Source organism: Trifolium pratense, linkage group LG6, assembly GCF_020283565.1.
Source record: "Trifolium pratense cultivar HEN17-A07 linkage group LG6, ARS_RC_1.1, whole genome shotgun sequence".
NCBI classification, from domain to species: domain Eukaryota; kingdom Viridiplantae; phylum Streptophyta; class Magnoliopsida; order Fabales; family Fabaceae; genus Trifolium; species Trifolium pratense.
Genome location: NC_060064.1, coordinates 646564 through 671972, shown reverse-complemented (window position 1 = coordinate 671972; position 25409 = coordinate 646564). Strand labels below are relative to the sequence as shown.

The window sequence follows — 25409 nt, the reverse complement described above, 5'->3', positions numbered from 1 at the left end:
AGAAATAAAACATTAATAATTAATTATGTGAAATTTTTCTTTTGTAATGACAATCACTACCAAAAATCACAAACAACTACAATATCTCGATTTTTTTTGTTTTTGTTTTTCACCACCAGTTGAATCTGGTTCGGGGTTAGTTCTGGCATCAAGTGGTTCCAACCCTCTCCCGATCGCAGTTCTCGAATTTAAATATGGATAAAAGAGTGTCCAATCAAATGATATTAATATCCGCGAGTTGACCTAAGTTTTATATCCATACATACATATTTTTTGTTAATTTAATTTAAATTGTTATAATCAATTTTAAAAAAACATACAATATAAAAATATATTGGTTGACTATTTTTTTTGACACAGAGAATTCACTTTGATAACATAATAGGATTTTTTGTTTATAATAATAGGATAGGAAAAGAAAATAAAATGTGAGGGGATAATGTAATGTAATAAATCGATCCTATTTTGCAACAGGGTTTTGGTTGGGGTTTGCAAATTCCAGTTGAAGCCTCAAAGGTGCTTGTTTGCAGGTTTCACCATAAACAGAACCTTCATCACTTTCAATCCCAATCCGCATCCTTCAATTCAGCATCACAAACACAAACACAGCAATCTGGTGAGTCTATTATCCTTTTCACCAATCTTCATTTTTCTACCACTTAGTAATTTCTTGCTTTATGTGAAAAACAACCATGGAATCACTTACTTCACCCAAAATCTCTTTTTTATCTACCCCTTTACCATTTTTCATCTCAAATAAACTACCCTTATTTCAAAAACCAAACCTTTCTCTCAAAATTAATTGTTCCCTTAAAAAATCCCAATTTTTGGGTACCAATTTGCGTTTGTTTCCGTTAGAATCATCACATGTTAGGCCCAGGTTTCAAATTGTGCCGATAAGAGCCGCCGTGAAGCGAAGAAAAGAGCTTCCTTTTGATAATGTTATACAGAAAGATAAGAAGCTCAAATTTGTTCTTAAGGTGAGGAAATTACTAGTGAGTCAACCTAATAGGCTTATGTCTCTTCAAGAACTAGGTAAGCATAAAAAAGAATTAGGGTTGGATAAAAAGAGAAAATTAATTGTACTTTTGAGGAAATTCCCGGGTGTGTTTGAGATTGTGGAAGAAGGGTGTTTTTCTCTTAAATTCAAAATGACTTCTGAGGCGGAACGGCTTTATTTTGAGGAATTGAAGGTTAGGAATGAAATGGAAGATGTTGTAGTTACTAAGCTTAGAAAATTATTGATGATGTCATTGGAAAAGAGGATTTTGTTAGAAAAAATTGCCCATTTGGCGAATGATTTGGGACTTACGAGAGAATTTCGTGATACAGTTATTCATAGGTACCCGGATTTTTTCAAAGTTGTTGAGACGGAAAGAGGTCCTGCACTTGAATTAACACATTGGGATCCTGAGCTTGCTGTTTCTGCGGCGGAGCTATCTGTGGAGGATAATCGAATTCGAGAAATAGATGAGCAGAATTTAATTATAGACAGGCCACCCAAATTCAATAGAGTGAAGCTTCCTAAGGGTCTTAATCTTTCCAAGGGTGAGATGAGGAAGATAATGCAGTTCAGAGACATTCCTTATATATCTCCTTACTCAGATTTCTCAATGATTGGTTCGGGAACGCCGGAGAAAGAGAAGCATGCTTGTGGAGTTATTCATGAGATTTTGAGTCTCACAATTGAGAAACGAACTCTTGTTGATCACTTCACTCATTTTCGAGAGGAGTTTAGATTTTCTCAGCAATTGAGAGGGATGTTGATAAGGCACCCTGATATGTTTTATATCTCATTGAAAGGAGACAGGGATTCTGTGTTCCTTAGGGAAGCTTATCGAGATTCTCAGTTGGTAGACAAGGACAAATTGTTGCTTATAAAGGAGAAACTTCGCTCTTTGGTTGATATTCCACGATTTCTTAAGGGTAGGGGTGCTGCCCGAACTAGAATTGGAGATGGCATGGAAGAGAATGATATTGATAGCAGACAGGATGAAAGTGGTGAAGAGGAACAAGAATGGTCAGATGCTGATGACGATGGTGGTGATATCGATGATGACTGGATTGATGAAGATGATGATGATGATACACCGCCAGATTTTGATGAGGAGGAGGCTGAAACATTGGAGATTGGAAAGAGAAAGACAATTACACGAGTTCAAGACACAAGACAGAATAATGAAAAGGTCCTTGTTCCAACATTACCTGATGGTCGTCTCAGAGAGCGGTGGTAATCTTTAAAAGACTTTCAAGCACAAGCTCGGAGTTTTTCACGTACTGGGTTGATTGATTTGTGACAGGTACTTTAGGGAATGAGTTTGCCTTCACTATGTTGGAACTTGGAAGAATATGAACATCCACGGTTCTTGAATTTAATCTGTAAACAACAACGAAGTAGATATTATGTCTGAATCAAACCAAAATGTCCAACTAATGTAGATGACTATATCTGTTGCATGCTTTACTGTATAATATAGATTGATACTTCTTGGAAAGTATTGTCCCTGCAACTTATCGGTGTGCAATTACTAATGCTTACTTTGATGGAGTGATTTTTCTTTGTGGCTTTAGAGACTCTTCTGGATCGGTATGATCAGCCATATTATTTTCATCATATCATTGTAATTTGTTGCATTTTTAAAACTTGATGTGCTATTCCTATTCTACCAATATGCTTAGAAATTTAGACTTTTCTTTTCGATAGCAAAACTATGGTCTGTTTAATAAGTGATTTCTATGAATAAGAAAATCATGTTTGTAGCCCTGTTTCCCGAGAGGTCACTTGGTTGAGAATTCATTCTTCAGCCGGCACCGAGAAAATCATGTTTGTATCAAATCTGATTGTGTCTAACTTTTGAGGCCGTTTCCACTTAGGTTAGGCACACAGTTCGTATATTAAATTATAATTAGAGAACAGTAAAAACAACACACAGAAACAAATTTTATGCCATATATTTTCATTTTTAATAATGTGGTATTTGATTTCAGTTGCAACGTATAAAAGTGAGAAAACATTGCAATTTATTTTGGATTGCTCTTTTTGAAGCAAATTGTGAAATTTATGCTCTTTTTTTGTATGCTGGTTTGATTTGATGTTGTTAATTGAAAGGGATCAATTTTTTTTTTTTTTTGTTTCATGAAATAAAAAAAGTGATAAATTAATAGAAGAAAGCAAGAATTGTGCATCAATTGTTGGAGTGGAGGTGAGATGAAGACTTACTTTTCTTTTTTAAATTAATAATATTATAAAATAATTTTTAAAATGATCTCAAGTATTTATATGGTCATTTATCATGTTTTTATTTCAATTATTGTAAAAAAAACATTTTATATTGCTCTTAATTTAAAAAAGAAAAATAAGTATTTCCTTCACTTCTCCACTTGCAAATAGAGCTTCATAAAACCTGGAAATATTTATAATAACCAATAAAATATTTATAGTCTTGTTATTTGTTAATAGCTTTTTATTTGGTAACGTGGAAAGTTCAAAAACAAAAACAAGAAAAACAGCCAAACACAAGTCCCCTACACTGTCTCCAACAAAGGTTATGCTAATTGAAATTTTGGCTCCTGGATGTTAGTTCATATTTCAGAAGTCTAAGAGACCTACGGGTTCTCAGTTTCAGCCCAGGGCAGGGCAGCAGTTCAAAGGAAGCACTAGTATACAAGGGTGGCTACCCCTGATAATGGAAGCTTAATTCCTTTGCTATGACTATGAGGGAGCTTTCTCTTTCTATGACTCTGTTTATGATACTCTTGTTGTGTTATGTTCTATTTCTTTTATGTTTGTTTTGTGCAATACAGTGTTTGTCAGGTGTTAGTCCCTTTTTTCTTAGGGTGTTTTCCCCAAATACAATCAAAACATAAAAAACACTACAACAACATAAAAACAAAAAAGTATAGTAATGAACAAAACTGTCCAGAGCCCACTGCTAAACAAGATTGGTTAATTTGGTTGAATCAAATAGCTTTAAAAGAACAAACTGAAACGCTACAGAACAATGAAAATTCATCAGAGACTACGATAATTAGTCCTTTCACCGTTTTAAAACTATTCCACTACAGCACAGTAAAGAAAATCATGAACAGTCCTAATCACAAAATGCTATCGTGCCACCGCTGCCCATTGATTTCTGATATCCCACGAAATCGTCTCTGACAAAGAAGAGGAAATGTTGGTCAGCTATAAAGTCTATATCAGCCGAATTGGAGACCACAAAATTAATAGTTTGTTTCTCAATTGAGAAATTTGTATACTGTCAACTGATCAGTAACACTAACACAAGTTACAAAAATATATAGTAATGAGCAAAACAGTTCAGAACCCATTGTTTAAACAATATTGGTTCAATCAAATAGCTTTATTTATGAGTAGAAACTGAAAAAGTACACAACAACAAAAATGCAATCAGATATTGAGATTGCTTACCGGCACCGCCAGCGGCATGTCTGCTCGATCAAGGGGATTGAGGACCTGTCCAACGAAGAGGATGGTTCCTGTGAAATCTTCTATGATCAAGAAGAGGAAAGGGCGGTTAGCTTTAAACTTTGTACCCTCCATCCAGAGGCTTAGAAATACCTAGTGGTTTCCGAATGACCGCAGCAGCGGTCGCTGTAGCTTTGGTGCCTTGTTCATTTACTGCAATGAAAGCTTTGTGAAATATGCTTTCCACATGCAATTTATCCAAAGGAGAATTGGGTTCCACCATTTTTGTAAAATTGGCATCCGAAGTAGAGAAAGGTGAAACCACTCCAACCTCCTTGAGCACATTAGAAGCTTCAAATGTAAAAGAAATATTGAATCTTGGAACCCCTAAATAGATTAGCAGCACTTTCTGCCGAGGAAGTTTGTCTTTCAAGAAACCAGGTTCCGAAGACAACTTTTGAATTAAAGGTGAAAGTCCATCTTCTGCATCTGGAAGAAGAATGCACATGGAGAAGCGGCGTGTTTTCTATCTGTAGCTTGTTTATAAGGAAGACGAAGGATTCTGAAACCATCAAGAGCTCTAATATAGTGCCTCTGCTTCCTGCTATTCATGAAGGGAACAAGAACAGTGGTGCCATTAAGGAGTTGAAAAAGAGATTATGTTGGTAGAGCATTAAAATTGTGTTTCCACTCACTCTGGAAGTGCAGTGCATTTGCAAAGATAAGCCTGGTAAATTTGGTTACCGTACCGGGAGGGAGAAGGTGCGTAATAAGGCCATTAGTCTGTTGTGCAATCCATGAATTCACTTTGCGGACTACTTCATCCACATCCACCACCCTTCTTAAAATCAAGTGAAGCTACAGTGGACTTGTAATGAGTGGAGTCAAATCGGAGGAAGGAGAGAAGCTCGTGCGGCCATCTGAACCAGCGTCCATGACGGCTAGAGCAGCTTGGATAGACAAGGGGGAAAAGATGAGGTTTTTCTCCTCATATTCTTCTTTTGAGAATAAATAATTTGTCATGCTCAGAGCAACGTCCATTGATTTTGATTTTGATTTTGCCATTGTTGAATTGAATTGAATCAAAGAAAGAAGGATATCACAAACCCTCTCTGTGGAAGGACGATGATCTGATTACCTTTAACAAATACATTTTCATAAAAATCATTTTTGAAATCAAACTTTTTAAAAAAATTGTGATTTTGACTATGATTTGATCTTCAATAACATGTGTTTATATTATATGATGTCAAAATTAGTGTTTCAATTTAGAAAAAACAAATATAAAAAAACTTGTAATATTTTGAAAATCGGTTTTAGAAAATCTATTTTAAAAAATAAAAAGAAAGAAAAAATTCATTTTTTTAAAATCGAAACAAACAGGTCCATATACTATTTAAGTGGATTTACCACTTCATCTAAGACAATTTTATTTATTTTTTACTTTTTAGATTCATTGAGAATTTAATGTATCTAGCTCATAATATGGTTCAAATACATTACATTATCAATAAATTTAAAAAGTAATCTTTCTCTTATATTTAGGGTCGAAAGGGAGTAATATATTATTTGGACCTTAATAATGTGGTATTTTGATTTCAGTTGCAACGTATAAAAGTGCGAAAACACTTCAATTTATTTTGGTCTGCTCTTTTTGAAGCATGTTGTGAAATTTATGCTCTTTCTTTGTATGCTGGTTTGATTTGATGATGTTAACCGAAAGGGATCAAATTTTTTTTGTTTCTTTCAAGAAATAAAAAAAGAGTGATAAATTAAGAGAAGAAAGCAGGAATTGTGTTTCAATTGTTGGAGTGGAGGTAAGATGAAGACTTAATTTTCTTTTTTAAATAATAATATTATAAAATATTTTTTAAAATGATCTCAAATATTATGTGCTCATTTATCGTGTTTTTCATTCAATTATTGTTAAAAACATTTATATTGTTCTTAATTTTAAAAAGAAAAATAAATCTTCCCTTCACTTCTCCTCAAAAAATCAACTTGCAAATAGAGTTTTATAAAATCTGAATACGCAAAATAAATTACGTCAAATGCAACCAGGGATCTTTTAAGTTTCGCGTTTGTAACAGTTAGGTCTTTAAATTTTTCAGCTAACAAATAGCCCTTTAAGTTGTTAATTTGTTGCACCTTAGTGCCTTGCAATTACGTTTACAAAGATGTTAATGTAGTCGTTGATTCAGATATCATGATAAATTTGAGTCTCAATCTGATGTGAACTTGAGACACAGACAATTTAGACCCAACTGAAAGGGGGATAATCAGAATAAACATAATGATGCAATGAGTTAAAAACTTAAATGGGCGACTTGTCAGCTAAAAAGCAATTTTTTTTAAAATCTTTTTTTTTTACAATAACAAAATGATATTAATTCATTCAAATGGATAGATTACATCAAATACAACCACATAATCAACATCGCTAAAAACATAAAGGATGAATCTGCGAACAAAACTCACAGCATCCGAGTTAATAGCATACAACGGCAAAATGCTACAACAAATAATATGATAAAGTTAAAGTCACCAAAGTATCCATGCCTCCGGATCTGTAGCATTGAAGCCTAAATCATTGGTTGAATCTGTAATTGACTGAAGTCGATCTTTTCAATAGAAATCAAATGAACACCGCACAATACGGGACAACAAAAACGTCGCACAAGACGACGAACAACACAACGCCGCACAGACGGCAAAATCACAAAAAAGAAAACACAAAAGAAAAACTTGATCAATGTGAAGAAAAAAAAAAACTAGATTAAGGTGGGGGCAGCGGCCATGAAGAAAACGAGAAGAAGGTATATTTTCTAAAATCTCTTTTATAAGCTCATTACACGTATCCAAACCAAAAACTATTGGTTCAACCTGCCTGCTCCATTCATTCCTGAACGGCACGAGCTGAAAGAGAATGTGACGGCAGCCGCCACTGGCGCTGAGAGTGTGGCGGCAAATGGCATCACCTGCTTCATGCAACCGCACATTTGGCCTTCTCACCAATTAACAATGCCAATTTTGTAATTATTATGTTCTATTCCAAATTCTCCTTTTAATTTGTTTTCTTTTTCTTTTTCGTTTTGGTTTTTCTTTATGCATTTTTTATTCCGAAAGAAGAAACTGCGGCCCTACGTTTTCTCGGTATGACCAAAATGCCCTCTTCTAACAATGGAGGCTTTTATGTTTTGTGTTGACCCCACTTTGAAATTTAATGCATATTTATGAATGAATGTGAAGTTTAGTCTGCTAAATTTTTCGTGTTTCACCAGAGTTCCATTACTTCACATAATTTGGTGGAGGCCATTAGGCCAACACATTAAAAAGAAAATATGAACTAATATACTGTACTATTAGAGTCAACCAACAACATGCTCCTCGTTTAAAATATAAAACTGATTAGTTTAACAGTTTAAGTCTTTTGATCTTCTTGAGAATGTGGTGAAATTCCTGACTTATACGTATAAAGAACTCACTTTGTATATTGCTAAAATTCTTCGATGAAAATTAGCCGCTAATAGTGGTAGAAAATTAGTCAATATAATCTCATAGACACAAATGAAGGAGTCGGAGTTCAAATTTCCGATCGATCATGACGTTCGGCTTAACAATTTCTGCATTTTTTACTAGCTGAATTACAACTTTTGGACAAAGACAAACATTGAAATTATTGCATTCAATTATTGAAAATATAAAATATTCTATATTTTTACACTAATTTTATGTTTTATTTCCATTTTCAGCGTATTTAACACATACTCCTGAGACACTCGTTATAGCATGACTCTATTGCAAAAAAAAATGTATAAATTGTTAAAAATATGTCACACAATCAATATACTAGTATATTAATGTGAGACTTTCAACTTCACAATTAATTGATGCACAATATTATTTGCTCTAATTAATAGTATTATGTGAGACAGAGGAGTAAGATATGTGAAATGATGAAATGCGACGAATATTGTGAGAGTTAGGGTTGGGAATATGCCAGACGAGCTACAGGCGCCTTCAGTTCGGCCTGTTTAAGCATGACCTGACCTGTTTATTAAAAATGCTAGGCTCAGGCTTTGAAAAGAGCCTATTTACATAAATAGGTCAGACTCATACTTTTAAAGAAGCCTACAAAGCCTGATAGGCCGACCTGTTTATATTTAATAATTATTATTTATATAATATTATTATTTATATAATAATTGTATTATGGTATACTTAATAGACTTTGTCGTAATCGTATTTGTTATTTTATTAGCTTTTAATTCTTGTGCTAATCATTTTATTAGCTTTTTCTTGATGTTGTAGAAATTATAAAAATTTATATGTGAAATAGGTTTTAAGGCCTTTTTAGCCTATTTAAAAAGACTATATAAAGGCTTTTAAACAGACTACAAGGTCAGACCAGACTTTAAACAGGCTCAGGTCAGGCCAAAAAAATTGCATTTAATAGGCCGTAGACCAGGCTTAGGCTTGAAGAAAAATCGTAGGCCAGGCTCAGACCTGTCAAAATCTGGCCTGGCCTATTCCCAACTCTAGTGAGAGGAGAGGTGTAAGATACTAGTAAAGGTAGATGAGGGGGTATTTTGGTCTATGAAAAATGTCCTCGTGTTTAAATTTTGGGCATACCACCACATGAGAAGATTCTCATATTTCTCACAGGTGTTTGTTGAGCCTTGAAGTTTGTAATATTCATTTAAGTAACATTTCTGTTTTTTAGTTGTATACTCCTCCTACTCTCTCTCTATTAAATATAAACACAGAGTAATCAGTGACAGAGAGAGAGAGGTTTCGCTGGATGTGTGGTCAATTCAATTCAATTCACTTCACTTGCATTGCATTACATTATTTGTCGTTTTGCATCTCAATCTCAGGGAACCAATATTAATTGTTACACCCCAATATAGACACCATTGGTGAGCTTGCTTGATCATATATTGTTGTTTCCTCTATCTGTGCATGTTCTGTTCTTTTGGGTGCTTCCGGCTTGTTTCTTGCCTACCGCTCAGTCAGTCTCAGTCTCATCAGGTATGTATATATATTATATACACATTCATTCATTTCATTTCATTTCATTTTCATGGTCCACAATTTCCTGTTTTAGAAACATTTTTTGGAAGAAACTTTAAAGGACTGTTATTTCAGTTTTGTTATCTCTCACTGTACAAACCTATAATCTGTATATAATCCAAGTTCTTTATTTCATTTTCGTTTAATATCCCTTTTGAATTGTTCTCTTTTGGGTGGATTTAAGTCAAAAGTATATGGCTTGATCCTTTATTACTACTATTGTTTTATGTTTAGAAGTGTACATAAAAATAAATTGTTTTCCTATGCTAATACATTTAACTTGCTAGACTTGTTAATTACTTGGCCCCCTATTTTATTATGCTGATAAAAACCGTATTCATAAAGTCACTAGATTTGGTTTATTGGTGAGAAATTTGAGTAGTATGTATGAGATCATACGTTCAATCCCCTGCTCCGTTTTTTGTACGGTAATCCCCTACTCCGTTGTAAACAAAAAAACCGTCTTCATATTTTTGAAATTGAAACTTTTGGTCTTTAAATATCATGATGATTATTTTAATCCCAATTCATATTTTTAGTCTCCAAAAATGATGATTTTTTCCCCTCAAAAGTAAGTAATTTAGTGATGAAAAGCTTGATTTTAAAACGAAAATACTACTCCGGCCTCTTTTGTAAGCCAAAATTCTTTTTTGCACACTTTTTAAGGAGTAACTTTTTTGTCTTAATTTCATGTGATATTTCTATTGAAATTCCTAAAATGACCTTATAATTTGCATTGGAACTCTACAATTATGTTTAAAAAGCAAAACAATTAATGAGGGTATTTTTGGAAGAATAACATTAAATAAAGTTGATTTTGATAACTTTTGCTTATAGTTAAAGCCAAAACTTTTTGTTGACTTTTGCTTATAAATAAGTCCGGAGGGAGTATTTTTGAAGTCAAAATCCACCTTTTTTGAGGCTAGCAATAGGGGCCAAATATTGATTGCATGATAAATACATAATTAAATTTTAGGGTACTATTCATCATATTTGCGTAAAAAAAAATCATCTTATTTTATTTTATAGATATTTTTTAGGAAGTCAGTTCTGGCATCAAGTGGTTTGAGTCTCCTCTAAACCGCAGTCCTCCCTATTAAGTTCAGCGTCAATTACCACTTAACCAACTAATTTTTTTTTATAAATTTTACCTCTATATATGTAATCTCCTTTTCCACCAAATAGAAAAGTTGGTAACCTATAAAAATAAAAGCTAACTAATATTAACACTTTTATTGTGTACAAGCAGAGCCGGCATGCACACATGTACGGGAAGTGCGACGGCATCAGGTCTCAAAATTTTGAGGGTCTCAACTCAAAATTTTGAGGTCCTATAATATTACTTATATATTATTTATACCCATAAAATATCAGATGTATATTAATAGATTAAATTTCAGGTCCTAAAATAATAGTTATATATTATTAATGTTCATAAAATATCATGAGTATCAATAGATTAGTTATTTATACTCGGAAATATAGTTCTAGTCCATTTTAATCTTTGCATAAAATTTAATCTTAGATTAGGAGGTTCCTTTTTGACGTTATATACAAAGATAATTATTTTGTATTTCTTGTTCTATTTGATTTAATGCAATTGGTTTAATATTGATATTTTATATGTTTACAAGAATAAAAATGATTTTTTTTATATTATATACAATTTAAATCGATAATTTTTTTTAAAAAAATTATATTTTTTTTATCAAGGGGCCACTTTTAAATTTTGCACAGAGCCTCCTAAAACTCAGAGACGGACCTGTGTACAAGGTTGCACATGTTAGATACTTTTTATTAATCATTATTTATGTGTGATTTATCAATTTTTGGTATATATTATTTAAATATGGGAAAATTTGTATATAATTTTGAAAAGGAGGATCAAATTAGTACACTGATGTAATATTTGGATATAATTATACTATTCATTGTTGGATTAAAATTTTCAGCATATGAATTATCTCTATATATATTTATACGTATATAAAAAGTCATTCAGCATTGTACCAAAAAAAAGTCATTCAATATGTCATTGTAATATTTTGAGAATAACATCGTTTAATAAAAGAGAATAAAATGTTAATGTTTTGTTTGAATAAGCTAAATTAGTTCACTCATATTGACACCAGAGAGAACCAAATTTGAAACCTCAATGAAGAGCGCACTCAGGTCTCAAGTCAATACCATCGGACTCATCCAAGTGGGTTAATAAAATGTTAATGTTGATCTTGATGTATATATTTTAATGAAATTAATACTAGTATAAGATAATATTTTTTTGACACAATATAAGATAATTTTTTTATTTATCTATATTTTATAAATTTTAAATATAATATAGTAAGACCTTGTTCTCTCAAAAGAATATAAACAATGATATATTATGTTGGAAATTCCAAGGTCCTTACTTTTTAGTTTATGCTATTTTTGTTTTGTTTGGTACTACTTTTGAAATTGGAGCAAGTCTTTTTCCTTCCTAACATATCGGTTCAAAGTTAGATCTCTTAAATATGCGACAATTTCGAGGAGGAAAATAATACAATCTTAGACGTAACCTTTTACTAACTAAATTAATTCATGAAGGAACAAAGAATGTGACATGTCTCTCTTTGCTCTCTAGTAGATTTCAACGAAGTTTGCATGTTTTTCTCTAATGAATAATGCCCCTATGTCCATCTGATCCTAGTTAACGTCTTAAGCAATGGTAAAAATCGTCAAAGTTTTGCCATAAGTGTAGTCTTGAACCTAACTATGTCCTTAACTTTGGTGGTATACACACAAAATAATGATGTTTTTGTTTTATATAGTTTAACTATAACATGTTTTTAACATCTTTAACAAAGCTATCGTTGATACCAAGAAACTAAATACATAGTTCTTGTAACTAGTAAGTTTTCTTATAAAATCCATATTCACATGTCAGGCTTGTTTCATGAACCAAAATGAAAAGAAAAATCAACATGTCAAAATTCGAGGTCTGATATGTAGTAGTTTGTAATTTACAGAAACCGAGTATGGCTTACACGGCAGTCGGCATGCCTACCTCTCCAACAAACTCTGTAACTAAGGACATTACAAAAGAGCATTATGGTCTTCGTCGGTCGAGATCCAGCATAGACATATGCACACGTTCCATTATGCAGAGGTCTTATTCTGACAACCATCTATGTTGCTCCTTTAACCGTATACAGGCCTCGTCGGTGCAACCAAAACTTAAGGAGAATCGGTCGATGGGAACTTCTCCATTTCAATTTTCGAGTTCCATTCTCCCAAATTCGTTGCGGTCTTTTTTATTTGACCAACAAATCAGCAAGGACATGAATAAAAGGGAGAAGGATGTAAATAGTGAGGAAAACATGGTGGAAAGTAGTAAAGACGAGAAAGTAAATAGAGCTAATTGGATAGAGAGGCTTGTGGAAATTAAGAAACATTGGAGAAACAGGTTACCGATAGAAAGCGTGGATATGGATGTGATATTCGACGATGATACATATGGTGAATTTGATTGTGATGATGACAGTGTTTGTATGGCGGATTATGATGAAGAAGACGGGCAAGAAGTGACATACGATCGCGACTCATTCTCAAAATTTCTCACTCAAGTGCGATGGTCTGATACCAAACTTTACTCTCAGCTAGCTTTCCTTTGCAACATGGCATATGAAATACCTCAAATCAAGGTAAGCACCAATGGTATTTATAATTTATTGACTTTTTCTCAAGATTTGCATACTTAGACATGAAAATTTCATTTATGTTTCTTGTTTTCCTTTTCCATGTGTAAATCGAAAGAGAAACATGATCATACGAGTCTTTCTTTACAATCAATCTGTAGGCTCAGGACTTGAGGAGATACTACAGCCTTCAATTTATAACATCTTCTTTAGAGAAGAAAGCTGCAGTGGCCAAATTAAAAGCAAAACTTAATCAGGACTCGCTAGGCGTTCCTATAGATGACTCGGTAGCCTCTCAAGGTATCTTAGAGGAAGGAAAAAATAATGAACATAAGCCTCAAATTCGAATTGCTTATGACATTGCTGCCTCAGCCGCTTCCTATGTCCAACAGCGAGCTAAGAACCTTTTGACTCTTGCTGCTAAGTCACAACAAAGTGAAACTGAGGATTTTAGTGGAAGAAAAGATTCTCTGGAACGGGAAGAAGACACTTCGCGAGATTATAAATCAGAGGTTGCAGCTTATATGGCAGCGTCAACCGTGACATCTGTGGTTGCAGCCGGAGAGAGGGAAAGGCAGGAAGCAGCAACAAACCTCCAGTCACTTCATTCCTCGCCTTGTGAATGGTTTGTTTGTGATGATTTCAGCAACTACACTCGATGCTTTGTTATTCAGGTAATTCCTTTACTAATATTTGGTACTCAGTTTTACCATCAGGCTATATAATATCAGTCAAATTTAACAGACGTTTTTGTTTTATGTCGTTGCAGGGTTCAGACTCCCTATCATCTTGGCAAGCAAATCTCTTCTTCGAGCCTACCAAATTTGAGGTAAGAACTAAGAACAACTATTTGTTTTTGAAATGGATAAACCTTCATTCATTGTTATGTTGCAAGAAGATTTTATAAGTAAAAATACCAAAGCACTCATAATCTATTCTCTTACAGAACACAGATGTACTTGTTCATAGAGGAATATATGAAGCGGCAAAAGGAATATACGAGCAATTCATGCCGGAAATAATGGACCATTTGAAAAGACACGGTGATCGTGCAAAGCTTCAATTCACTGGACATTCCCTCGGGGGAAGTCTCTCTCTTTTGGTTCATTTGATGCTATTGACTAGGAAAGTTGTCAGCCCCTCAACTCTTAAACCAGTAGTGACTTTTGGCTCACCATTTGTATTCTGTGGAGGCCAAAAATTAATCGATGAACTAGGCGTGGATGAAAGCCACATCCACTGTGTGATGATGCATAGAGATATTGTTCCCAGGGCCTTCTCTTGTAATTATCCCGACCATGTAGCCGTCATCCTTAAGCGCTTAAACCGCACTTTTCGGTCACATCCTTGCCTAACGAAAAATGTAAGCATAATTGTTCTATCATTATCTTCATGTTCATATACATCATTTAGCTAGTAAGTTCATGTTTCATATTCACATTAATTTCTTTGGATATTTTCAGAAGCTATTGTACTCACCACTGGGAAAAATATTCATTCTCCAACCGGATGAGAAGACATCGCCTCCACACCCTTTGCTTCCTTCAGAAAGTGCCTTCTATCAGCTTGATAATACCAAATGTGGATACTCACCAAAAGTTCTCAGCACCTTTCTGAATCAACCGCACCCTATTGAAACACTAAGTGATCCAACAGCATATGGATCAGAAGGCACAATTCTAAGAGACCATGACTCAAGCAACTACCTTAAAGCTGTCAATGGAATCCTAAAACAACATGCAAAGACGCTCGTTCGCAGAGTAAGAAAGCAAAGAATTGATGAATTGTGGCCACTAGTTACCTCACCATCCCCACACTCATGGAACCATGAACAGAATATTGAGAGATGCAACTTGATGACAAAAGAGATAACAACAGGTGTCTCTCTTTAGGTTCGTACAGAACAACTATAGATAAAATTAAATTATGAAATTAATTAGCATAGTAAAACAATTTATTTTTATGTACATTTCTAAACATAAAACAAATATGATTACTTCATATGTGACTAACATTGTATAGTATATATAAAATAAAATGTCAATAATTCCAATAGAATAACAAATTTGAAATTTCTAATGATTTTTCATTATTGATGAGCATAAAGTTCTATAGTATAATAAGAATTGTGCTGGTATTCAAAACTAATTTAGTTAAAGATACCTATTTTTAGGCATGTACATTACTTCATATGCTGATTCTAATTTCATAGCATCTCTCCACATATCTCTAATCTCTATGAATTAGCATATAATTAGCAGAAGTCACTAATTAGTAATCACTAATTAGTAATAAAAAACATACCATCACCAATGACACAATTAAACATACCTCTAGTCTCGCCTTTTTCCCAACTACCCGACGAGCGCGAGACTCGCACGCCGCCGTACTGATTTCAATTCCTTCCAATTGCAGTTGCGAGAAACGAACTGTGTTCTTCCTACCAAATCCAACGTCAATCACCACGGTAATGTAACATAAAAAAAATGATTCAAGTGATAAATGTGGATCTTAGAAACAAAAAAAAACAGTAATATGAATTTTAATAATATGATAACATAATTTTCTGTCAAAATAATAATAATAATATAACATAATTCAACAAGCTAGAAATTTAAATAAATAGCAAGATGATGATTGAATATGCATGGGCTGACTTGGCTGACTAAGATGATGAAGATTGTCTTCTTCTTTTTTTGAAATTCTTGATCCACAGGGGCCAATGCTTCAGAAATGGAACGAAATCTTTGTAATCACATGTGTTGTGGCAGTTTCTGTGGATCCTCTTTTCTTTTATATTCCAGTCATTGTCGGAAAAAACAAATGTCTTGATTTGAATGAACCGTTGTAGACTACTGCTAGTGTTCTTCGCACAATCTTTGATCTTTTCTACATTCTTCGCATCATCTCCGAGACCTTGGTTAAGCTAGGATGAGACCCATGACCTTGGTTAACACTGCTGCATGCCTAAGTCAGGGATCGAACCCAACTTAATTTTTTGAAGGATTCATTATAAATAAAACTTATCAACATCATTTGAGTTTAATGTCTACTTTTTTTTTCCAAGTAGTATAGTGGCTATAAATTTCACTTTAAGGTGGATAATGCAAATGTCCTACCAACCGAGCTAAACTCACAGGACGAGTTTAACATCTTTATTGACGATGATTTTATTTTTTTGGCACAATCAATATACTAGTATCTATACATATTTATTACCTGAAGCTGACATATTAAAATAACAATTTCACATATTTGTGAATTTAATTAAGTTGATATGAACATTACATTTTATATGCAGAGTTAAAGTTTGAACTTGCGACGTTCCACTTATTCATTAGTTATTACTATTTTTTTGTTGTTGCTAATTATCCATTTCTTTTACTAAAATTATCCATTAATAAAGAATAAAGTTTTTCAAATGTATAAATAGAAGTATTCTATGCTCATATGAGTTTTAGGTAGTTCGTTTTAGTTGCTTGTGAGTTAAATAAACTTGTGTATATAACTATACGTAATCTCATTTTGTGAATAATGCAAGTTTACTCTTTTCCCTAAATTCATCTTAATTCATATTCTCTCAACTCTCTCGATCATAACCCTTTATCCCCAACAACAGTAGGATGGTTAAAATCCCCAAACGACCAAACTCTACATATTATATATATCGTCCAAAGGCGAGAAAACGATGAAGTTCATCTGCTTAAGATGTTTGAATGGTTGAGTTATTTTTGGAGGAGGTGAGACCTAAACAAGAAAATGTATGATTAAAGAAATATCATTCAAAGGACAAAGAAATGTAAACCGATCATTATTACAACACTTTTTGACTAACCCTTGAATAGATGTACAATCGTAGAATCTCAAGTTCATGAAGAGTTGCCAAGATACATTAAGATTCAAGTGATGCAAATGAATGCTCTTTAACAAATCACATCCATTAATGTACTCCAATGAAGTGAGTTTAAAGCAATAGTGAACTCATATTTATATCCTTCCAGAAGTTGCCAGATACAACATAGCAACATATGTAACCTTCCAGTCTCCAAGTGACATAGTATGGATGAACTCACTATCTTTAGTGTTAATGATTTGAACCTAATGTGACGCTTCCACCAAATCCATGATATATGATGATGATGATGATTTCACTACAATCTAGGGCTGCTCCAAAGTAATAATAATAATAGAATTTAGAGAACTAACTCATCGGAGAAGAAGCTGTGCAAGTAATAATAATCAGGTCGTGGACAATTAGACAACATACTTTCAATGAAAGTTTCATCCAGTTTTATTTTTTCAAGTGATAGATATCTCGTTTTAAAATTCGACGTTTTAACCTTATAGTCAATAGATTTATTTGCCAATATCTTTTTTTTTTAGTAAATAAGCATAAAAAGAAAATACTATTGTACTGTATAAACAAAATCATGTGTGCCGGAGATTATAAATATAAATTATTTGTCAAAACATAAACTTTTAAATTTAATTAAAACCCTATTATCACTTTTTCATTTTTAAATGTAAAATTCTAGACACTAGACACACAAAAAATATACTACATGTAAAATTAATTAATTTTGATCAAAACCATCTAAATATACATCCACAAAAAAAAATTACTTTTATTCAAACATATCTCACTTTACATTTAACTCACTTTAACCAAAATTAATTCAGCTAATGTTTGGACCGGATGGGCGTTTAAGACATTTTTCTCGTGTCCCAATGCTTTATTGTCGCGACTTTCTAAAGCTAAAAATCCCAGCTTTTCAAAATTCTGCATTTGGAGAAGTCTCACAATGAAAACAAACAAACCATCGGTCAAAATATAAAATCTACATACCACCGCACCGCACGTATCTTAATGCATAATTTTGATCACTAATATATTTAATTGTGTATTAGTAAAAATTATAGCAACTTGATAATTTGAAATCAAACAAGATCTTATATGATAATATTTACATCTATGTATTATTAAAAAAATATGGTCAAAACAAGATAAATAAATAGTACATTTAGTTAAACGAAGTCTTATAAAATGGGACAGAGGGATATATATATATATATATATATATATATATATATATATATATATATATATATATATATATATATATATATATATTTATTAACTTTCTGATTTCTCGAGTAGGGATGTGTACATGGTAATCCAAAATTCGACCGCAAGATAAATAAAATTTGACAATCTGACAATAAATTTTTCTTGTCCGAAATCGAACTACTCCAATCCAATATTTACTACAAATGATATGATATGAAATGGAGCAAACTCAAACACAATACTCTCTCCGGTCTCAAATGTAAACAACAAAATAAAAAATAAAAAAATAAAAGCAACTCATACATCGGCAAGGGGTTGCAAGGTGAGCGACGACATCGGGCCTCCAAATTTTGGAGGCCTCAACTCAAAATTTTGAGGTCGTATAATAATAGTCATATATTGTTAGTATTTATAAAATAGCAGATGTAGTAATAGATTAATTTTAAGACCCTATAATAATAGTTATATATTACCGATATTAATTTTGAGACCCTATAATGATTACAAGATTCTTGATTAGGAATTTTCTCACCTCCCAACCGAATTTTCTTCATAAGCATGAGCCATGAAATCGTATCCATGAGCACGTGTTTAAGGGAACGAAAACTCTTACTATTTGAATCAATTCATTGTTGGATGTTTCTTATAATTTCAATACAGGATAAGTCTTTTTAAATTTTTAACATTTTTTATATAGAGTCCGGTTTTAATTTTTAAACCAAACCTCCAAATAGTCGGGACCTACCCTTATGATGATTGAATATGCATGGTGTTCATTTGTCCGACTATTCGGGATTGATATTCCATGCTGACAGTTTTCATCCGGTTTAAGATCTCAGCCATTAATTACAGATCGGACGGTTCATATTAATACAACTTTAAATTATTGTAAACAATCTTAGCCGCGCGATTTAGATGAACGGTCCTGATCTATTACAGCATCATGCTGTAACAGCACAGAAAATCCTGATCCAAGTGCTCCACTATAAAAAAAGTCACTCAGTTTAAACTTTCCCAGGCTATAAAGTATTTTTGACATGTCGCCATCAAATTTTGCATTAATAATCCAAATTACAATAGTGAAAGTGTGAAACAAATAATAGAAGTGATAATGTTATACGTTGGCAGCATGCCTTTTTCTTAGTCTTCCTAAGTCATGTAGTTAGCAATTTCATAATAATAACATGATTTGGTATGCATGACTCTTTTCATTGCAGGTTTGAGGATTGGAGATCAGAGTCATCTTAGTGTAAGTTCTGTTTTGAAGAGTATTGGAAGAAGATTTGAGAGTGGATTAGAGAAGATGAAGAAATTCAGAAGACTTGAGAGTGGATTAGAGAAGATGAAGAAATTCAGAAGATCGTCTTCTTCTTTTTTTGAAATTCTTGTTTTTGAAATTCTTGATCCACAGGGGCCAATGCTTCAGAAATGGAACGAAATCTTTCTAATCACATGTGTTATGGCAGTTTCTGTGGATCCTCTTTTCTTTTATATTCCAGTCATTGTCGGAAAAAACAAGTGTCTTGATTTGAATGAACCATTGCAGACTACTGCTAGTGTTCTTCGCACATTCTTTGATCTTTTCTACATTCTTCGCATCATCTTTCAGTTTAGAACTGGATTTCTTGCACCTTCTTCTCGTGTTTTTGGAAGAGGTGAACTCATGAACGATCCTTTCGCCATAATGAAAAGATACTCATTGAGTTCTCATTTCATCATCGACATTCTTTCAATTATTCCACTTCCACAGGTATTTCACATTTCAACTCATTGTTAAGTATAATTTCTAATGACAAGTACCAATACTCATTCAGACCCTCTACAACGTTGCTGCTCTCTCCAACCAAATGTCACCCCGTGGATTAATCTAATGACTGACATTTAGCTGGAGAGAGCTCTAGGCATGTAAAGGATTCATGTTGAGTACTATGGTAGCCAAAGTGAATGCATTATTTGTCTTAATTATCTTTCTTTTTTTATTTTAAGTTAAGTTGGATCGGTGAAATTCAATGTTTATAATGAGTTATTAATCGGAGTAACTCAACTCAGAGTTACTACAGAAGTAACTTGAAAAAAAAGATGTGAAAGACATAATTTTGGTGTTAATTGTTTTGGCATTTTAGGTTATTGCTTTGGCAATAATTCCACACTTGAAAAGCTCAAGTCCATTTTTAGCAAAGGACTTTTTGAAGTATACAGTATTAATTCAGTATGTGCCGAGACTATTGCGGATTCGTCCACTATTCGAAGAAGTAACTAGAACTTCAGGCATATTGGCAGATACACCATGGGCTAGGGCTGTCTTCAATCTTTTACTCTACCTCCTAGCCAGTCATGTAAATTGATTTAATTGCAATCTCCAGATTCCATTATCTTATAGTATATGTCCTAGTTATCATGACAAAATGTTTTGCTCACTAAATTCTGGTATGTGGCTGTGGCATATCAGGTGGTTGGAGCTAACTGGTATCTACTTTCGGTAGAATCACAGGTGCGGTGTTGGTACAGAGAGATGGACAATGATTCCCTCTTTCATGCATCATATTTGGGCTGTGGGCAGCAAAATGAAAGAGTCTTCCCACTTCTCAATAGTACATGTATTTTTGTTGACCCTGATGAAATCAAGGACACAAAGACCTTCAATTTTGGAATATTTTCCGATGCTCTACAATCGCTCGTGGTAGATTCAACCACGAAATTTCCTTACAAGTTCTTCTACTGCTTTTGGTGGGGTTTGCGCAATTTAAGGTTGGTGAATGATAGTTTGTATCCTTGTCTTAATATGCTAATGCAACATGCACATTTTAAGAACTATAGAACATTGTATCCTTATCTTATTTAGAGCAGGTTATAGATCATTCTAAAAGCATGACAAAAGTAATAAATTTTGTTATATTTTACAGTTCTCTTGGACAAAACCTCAAGACAAGTACTTACCTCCCGGAAATAGCCTTTGCGTTTTTCATTTCCATCTTTGGATTGGTTTTATTCTCTTTACTTATTGGAAACATGCAGGTAAGTGTTAATAAGGACTGTTAGATCATAGACAAAAGGTTTTTCGCATATTTTATAGGGACAAATTCTTGACACTCAAATTAACAAAAAAAGGCATTTTCTCTGCGAAGACACTCAATTTTCTATAGATTTTCTTATATCATCATCCTATTAAATTGATTCAAAATTAAACAAGCTATGTTAAACATCTTTTGTTGATTAATGAGCTAAATGTTGAGTTGCACATTGTTACAGAAATATTTGGAATCTACATCTGTTAGGGTGGAAGAGATGAGAGTCAAGATGAGGAATGCAGAAGCAGCAGAACGATGGATGTCACGCCGTATGTTACCTGATTACTTGAAGAAAAGAATTAGAAGTTATGAACAATACAAATGGAAAGAAAATAGAGGTGTTGAAGAAGAGACTTTAATTCGCAACCTCCCTAAAGATCTCAGAAGAGACATAAAGCGTCATATTTGCCTGGATTTAGTTAAAAGAGTGAGTATCGTCCATTCGTCCATAATCGTTTTCACCATGTAAACACTTTTTAAGAAAATGAACATGTTTAATGAATATTTCATATTCTTGATTTTTCATTAGGTGCCAATGCTTGAGAAAATGGATGAGCAATTGTTGGATGCAATGTGTGATAGAATGAAACCAGTTCTGTATACAGAGAAGAGTTGCATTGTCCGTGAACAAGATCCGGTTGATGAAATGATTTTCATTAGGCGTGGAAAAATCGTTACCATGACAACAAATGGTGGAAGAACTGGTTTCTTCAACTCATACTTTCTAAGGTCTGGTGATTTTTGTGGAGAAGAACTTTTAACATGGGCTTTGGATCCACACTCCTCAAATCTACCAACTTCATCTAGAACAGTACAAACTATATCAGAAGTTGAAGCATTTGCACTCATGGCTGATGATTTGAAGTTTGTTGTTTCCAAATTTAGACATTTTATGAATAGCAAACAACTTCAACACACTTTCAGGTATGACTTGATATCGTCTTTTCTCTTAATTTGATGATGATGCATCATTACATTTTATGGATCAGTGAAGTGCTGCACAAAATAGGAAACAAGTTTTAAATATAAGGAGAATGTTAACTTGTGCCCTTAAGGGCACATGTTAAGAAGATAAATGTGGAAAACTTTTATTGAACTTGTGGTGTATTCAATTTTCTAAACATTAAATGTTTTCTACCATTAAATGCTCTATTTCTATTTTTAGGTAGCTTAACATGTGCCCTTAGGGCACAAGTTAACATAACCCTAAATATAATTTAAAAAATGCTTTGTTTAGGTTTTGACTTTTGAGATTAAAGTGCTTATATAGTCTCATTAAACTCAATTTAGGCTTAAGATATAAGACCTATATATGTATTTCAAAGAACTTATGAAAATAACGCGCGTTATATTCATATATAAGTTGTTTACAACTTGTTTCAGGAAACTCTCTGGAATAGCTTATATGAAAAAACAAGTTAACCGCATTTCCTCTTCAATTATTGAAATAATTTATGGATAGTGTTTATCTTCTAGTTTTAATTTCCAAAGTAAAATGAATATCTTTGTTAAACTTGATCAACAATATTTTTGTTAAGGTTTTATTCGCCGCAATGGAGGACATGGGGTGCGCGTTTCATACAAGTAGCTTGGCGTCGATACAGGAAAAAGAAGATTGAGAGAACACTGCAAACATCTCTGGTAATCCTTGATGATGATATTGAAGAGAATCCTCAAGAACCTGCTTTTAAGAGACAAAGGAGTTCTCTTGTTTCACCTACTGCAGAAATATCCGAAGAAGTAAGGGACAATACTAGGAAACAAGGTTCATCTTCTGATATGGGTCAAAGCTCTAACCCTGCATTTGTATCTGCTACTGAACTCAAGACCTTTCAAGAAGAAATCCGAAAAGAGTTAGCTAGTCAGGCCAACAGTCAAGCTGAAATGATGAAACAATTGGATGCTATACAGGAACTTCTGATGGAATTAATCTCTAAACAACACTAGGATACCCTTTTTTTGGTGCACATTTTATGTTTCCCTAGCTCTTGTTTTTCTGTTTACTCTGCTATTCACTATGTTTTCCTCCATTTCTTTGCAACTCTCAGATCTAGATCTCTCTCTCACCGTGCTTCCCCCTCTCTCTCTAACACACATAAGCTCGACGGCATGGTCATTAGTAGTTGCAGTACGACGGACCGATAAGAACAACGTCGTGAAGGTGGAGTTCTACGGTAAAGTCGTCGTTGGTTGCAGCTGATCGGAAAGAAAAACAGTGGTGGTGGTGGACTAGTCAGTGATTCGGTGGTGATGAGAACTGGAACTGGTGAACGACGTGATTGGGTGATGGCGTGGTGGCGAGGATGAACGGAGTGACGGCGACGGATGACGGACGAGTGGTGTTGCAATGAAGAGAGAGAAATGAAGGAAGAAGAAATGACTTTTGTTATTACTAAATAACCCTTAATTTTATTGTTGGAATGGCAAAAATGGCCCTGCTTGTTGTATTTTTGTTGGATATATAGAATGTCTGGATAACATTTCTGGTTCGTATATAGAATTTTTTTGGAAAAGGTGTCCGTATATAGAATAAAAAGGTGATACAACATTGACAAAAAAAAAAAGGTGACACGACAAAATTTAATTCACATAATTTTTTTTATCGTGCATATAAATTAAGGGTCCGTTTGGTGCACAAGATAAGAGACAAGATAGGATAAATGTATCATATCATGCTGCAATCCAGTGTTTGATGATACAGCAGGATATGATAAGTTAATTTTAAAGTTTATCCTATCATGTCTCTCTAATTATAATTCTTGTATTGAATTTGAGCTGAGTTACCAGCAGGATAGGATAAGAAAAAAAAGTTTAATTTATTCGTTGAAATTTAATCATGAACTGAACTTTAACTGGAAATTAAGTTTATATATAACACTTCAAAAATATTTTAAAATAATTTTGAATTTATATATATATATATATATATATATATATATATATATGATTTTATAACACTTCAATAAGTGGTATAAATTTCAATTTATTTATGTATCTAATTATTTTTTAAAATTTTATTTTTGAGTTTGACTAACGAGCCAAACCGAGTTATTTGTGAACTAAAATGAAGTTGAGTACGAGCTAGAAAAAAGGCGTCGAACTCTCAAATCGAATTTCAAGCTAAAAACAAACTGAACTTATGAGTTGAACCAAGCCATTTGTGAATTTTAAACGAGCATAATTCAAACTAAAAAAGAATTATGTCGAACTGTAGTCGAATTTTTAATATTTTAATAAAAATTTATTAAAATAACATTGGTCCTTCAACGCCGTCCTCCACCGTACCGGTGGGCTTATTTATGCGCTTAATTGGATGCATGAACTTAACTAAAACCATCGACTTTGAGCTGGACTCAAAAAAAGTGGTTGACAGTTTCTTATTATCTAGATCAGATGCTACTAAGTTTGATGATATTATCAAAAATTGTAGATCATACTTTTCTAATTTTTATAACAACTCGAGTGTTGAGTTTATCCGGAGACAAGCAAATGAGATTGCTCATAATCTTGTTCAGGTGTCCTTATTTTCAACTAGTCCCCAAGTGTTGGTTGATATACCGCAGTGTATTGAACAATTTTTTTTTTCACCACCAGTATTCGGTCCACTGAACCGCCTAATTTGGTTCTGTTTCGGCATCAAGTTGTTTCAGCCCCTTCCGATCACAGTTGTGAAGATCAAACTGTGGTTCTTCCTACCAACTCCAATGTCAATCACCACTGCAATGAAAAATAGAAAATATTCAAGTGGTAAATGATTCAAGTGATCAATGTCTTGATCTTCTGTGGTGATCTTAGCAGCAAAAAAAAACAGTAATATGAATTTTAATAATATAACATAATTTTCTGTGTCAAAAAAAACAGTAATATGAATCTTAACATTATTTTTATAATTTTTTATTTTAGGCTTTGGGTCATCATCTCTTACTCAAAAGAACTGAATTGCGAGGTTGATGCTCTTCACATATGTCCCTTTGGAATATTTTTAAAAGGTATGTACCCTTTAATTTTATTTGTTTTATTTGAGTTTTTCTAATTCTGTCACTATTTATATGCCAATTGTGTGACTTAGATTTTGCCACATCTCTTTTCATCCAATC

At 33.3% G+C, this 25409-nt stretch overlaps 3 protein-coding genes and 1 pseudogene across 4 annotated transcripts; 3 read left to right on the top strand and 1 right to left on the bottom strand.

The window, feature by feature from the left end:
• Nucleotides 1-408: 408 nt before the first annotated feature.
• On the top strand, nucleotides 409-2625 carry LOC123889582 (protein WHAT'S THIS FACTOR 1 homolog, chloroplastic). Its single transcript, XM_045938982.1, has one exon. The coding sequence runs from the start codon at nucleotides 693-695 to the stop codon at nucleotides 2232-2234; it is 1542 nt and encodes a 513-aa protein (XP_045794938.1). The 5' UTR covers nucleotides 409-692; the 3' UTR covers nucleotides 2235-2625.
• Nucleotides 2626-4408: 1783 nt separating this feature from the next.
• Nucleotides 4409-5491, bottom strand: LOC123888974 (annotated as a pseudogene).
• A 3506-nt stretch (nucleotides 5492-8997) lies between these two features.
• LOC123889581 (phospholipase A1 PLIP1, chloroplastic) lies at nucleotides 8998-15265 on the top strand. Of its 2 annotated transcripts, none has more exons than XM_045938980.1 (6): nucleotides 8998-9457; nucleotides 12508-13182; nucleotides 13338-13850; nucleotides 13946-14005; nucleotides 14123-14539; nucleotides 14640-15265. In XM_045938980.1, the coding sequence occupies exons 1-6, from the start codon at nucleotides 9389-9391 to the stop codon at nucleotides 15066-15068; spliced, it is 2163 nt and encodes a 720-aa protein (XP_045794936.1). In that variant the 5' UTR covers nucleotides 8998-9388; the 3' UTR covers nucleotides 15069-15265. The 2 variants fall into 2 exon arrangements, with proteins under 2 accessions (XP_045794936.1, XP_045794937.1); XM_045938981.1 differs by lacking the exon at nucleotides 8998-9457 and adding an exon at nucleotides 12083-12206 and having other exon boundaries at nucleotides 14640-15222.
• Nucleotides 15266-19302: 4037 nt separating this feature from the next.
• On the top strand, nucleotides 19303-23825 carry LOC123889580 (cyclic nucleotide-gated ion channel 1-like). The gene is made up of 7 exons (XM_045938979.1): nucleotides 19303-19994; nucleotides 20368-20580; nucleotides 20694-20992; nucleotides 21148-21259; nucleotides 21494-21739; nucleotides 21842-22236; nucleotides 22851-23825. Exons 1-7 carry the CDS (start codon nucleotides 19443-19445, stop codon nucleotides 23257-23259), a joined length of 2226 nt encoding a protein of 741 aa, XP_045794935.1. The 5' UTR covers nucleotides 19303-19442; the 3' UTR covers nucleotides 23260-23825.
• Nucleotides 23826-25409: the final 1584 nt, after the last annotated feature.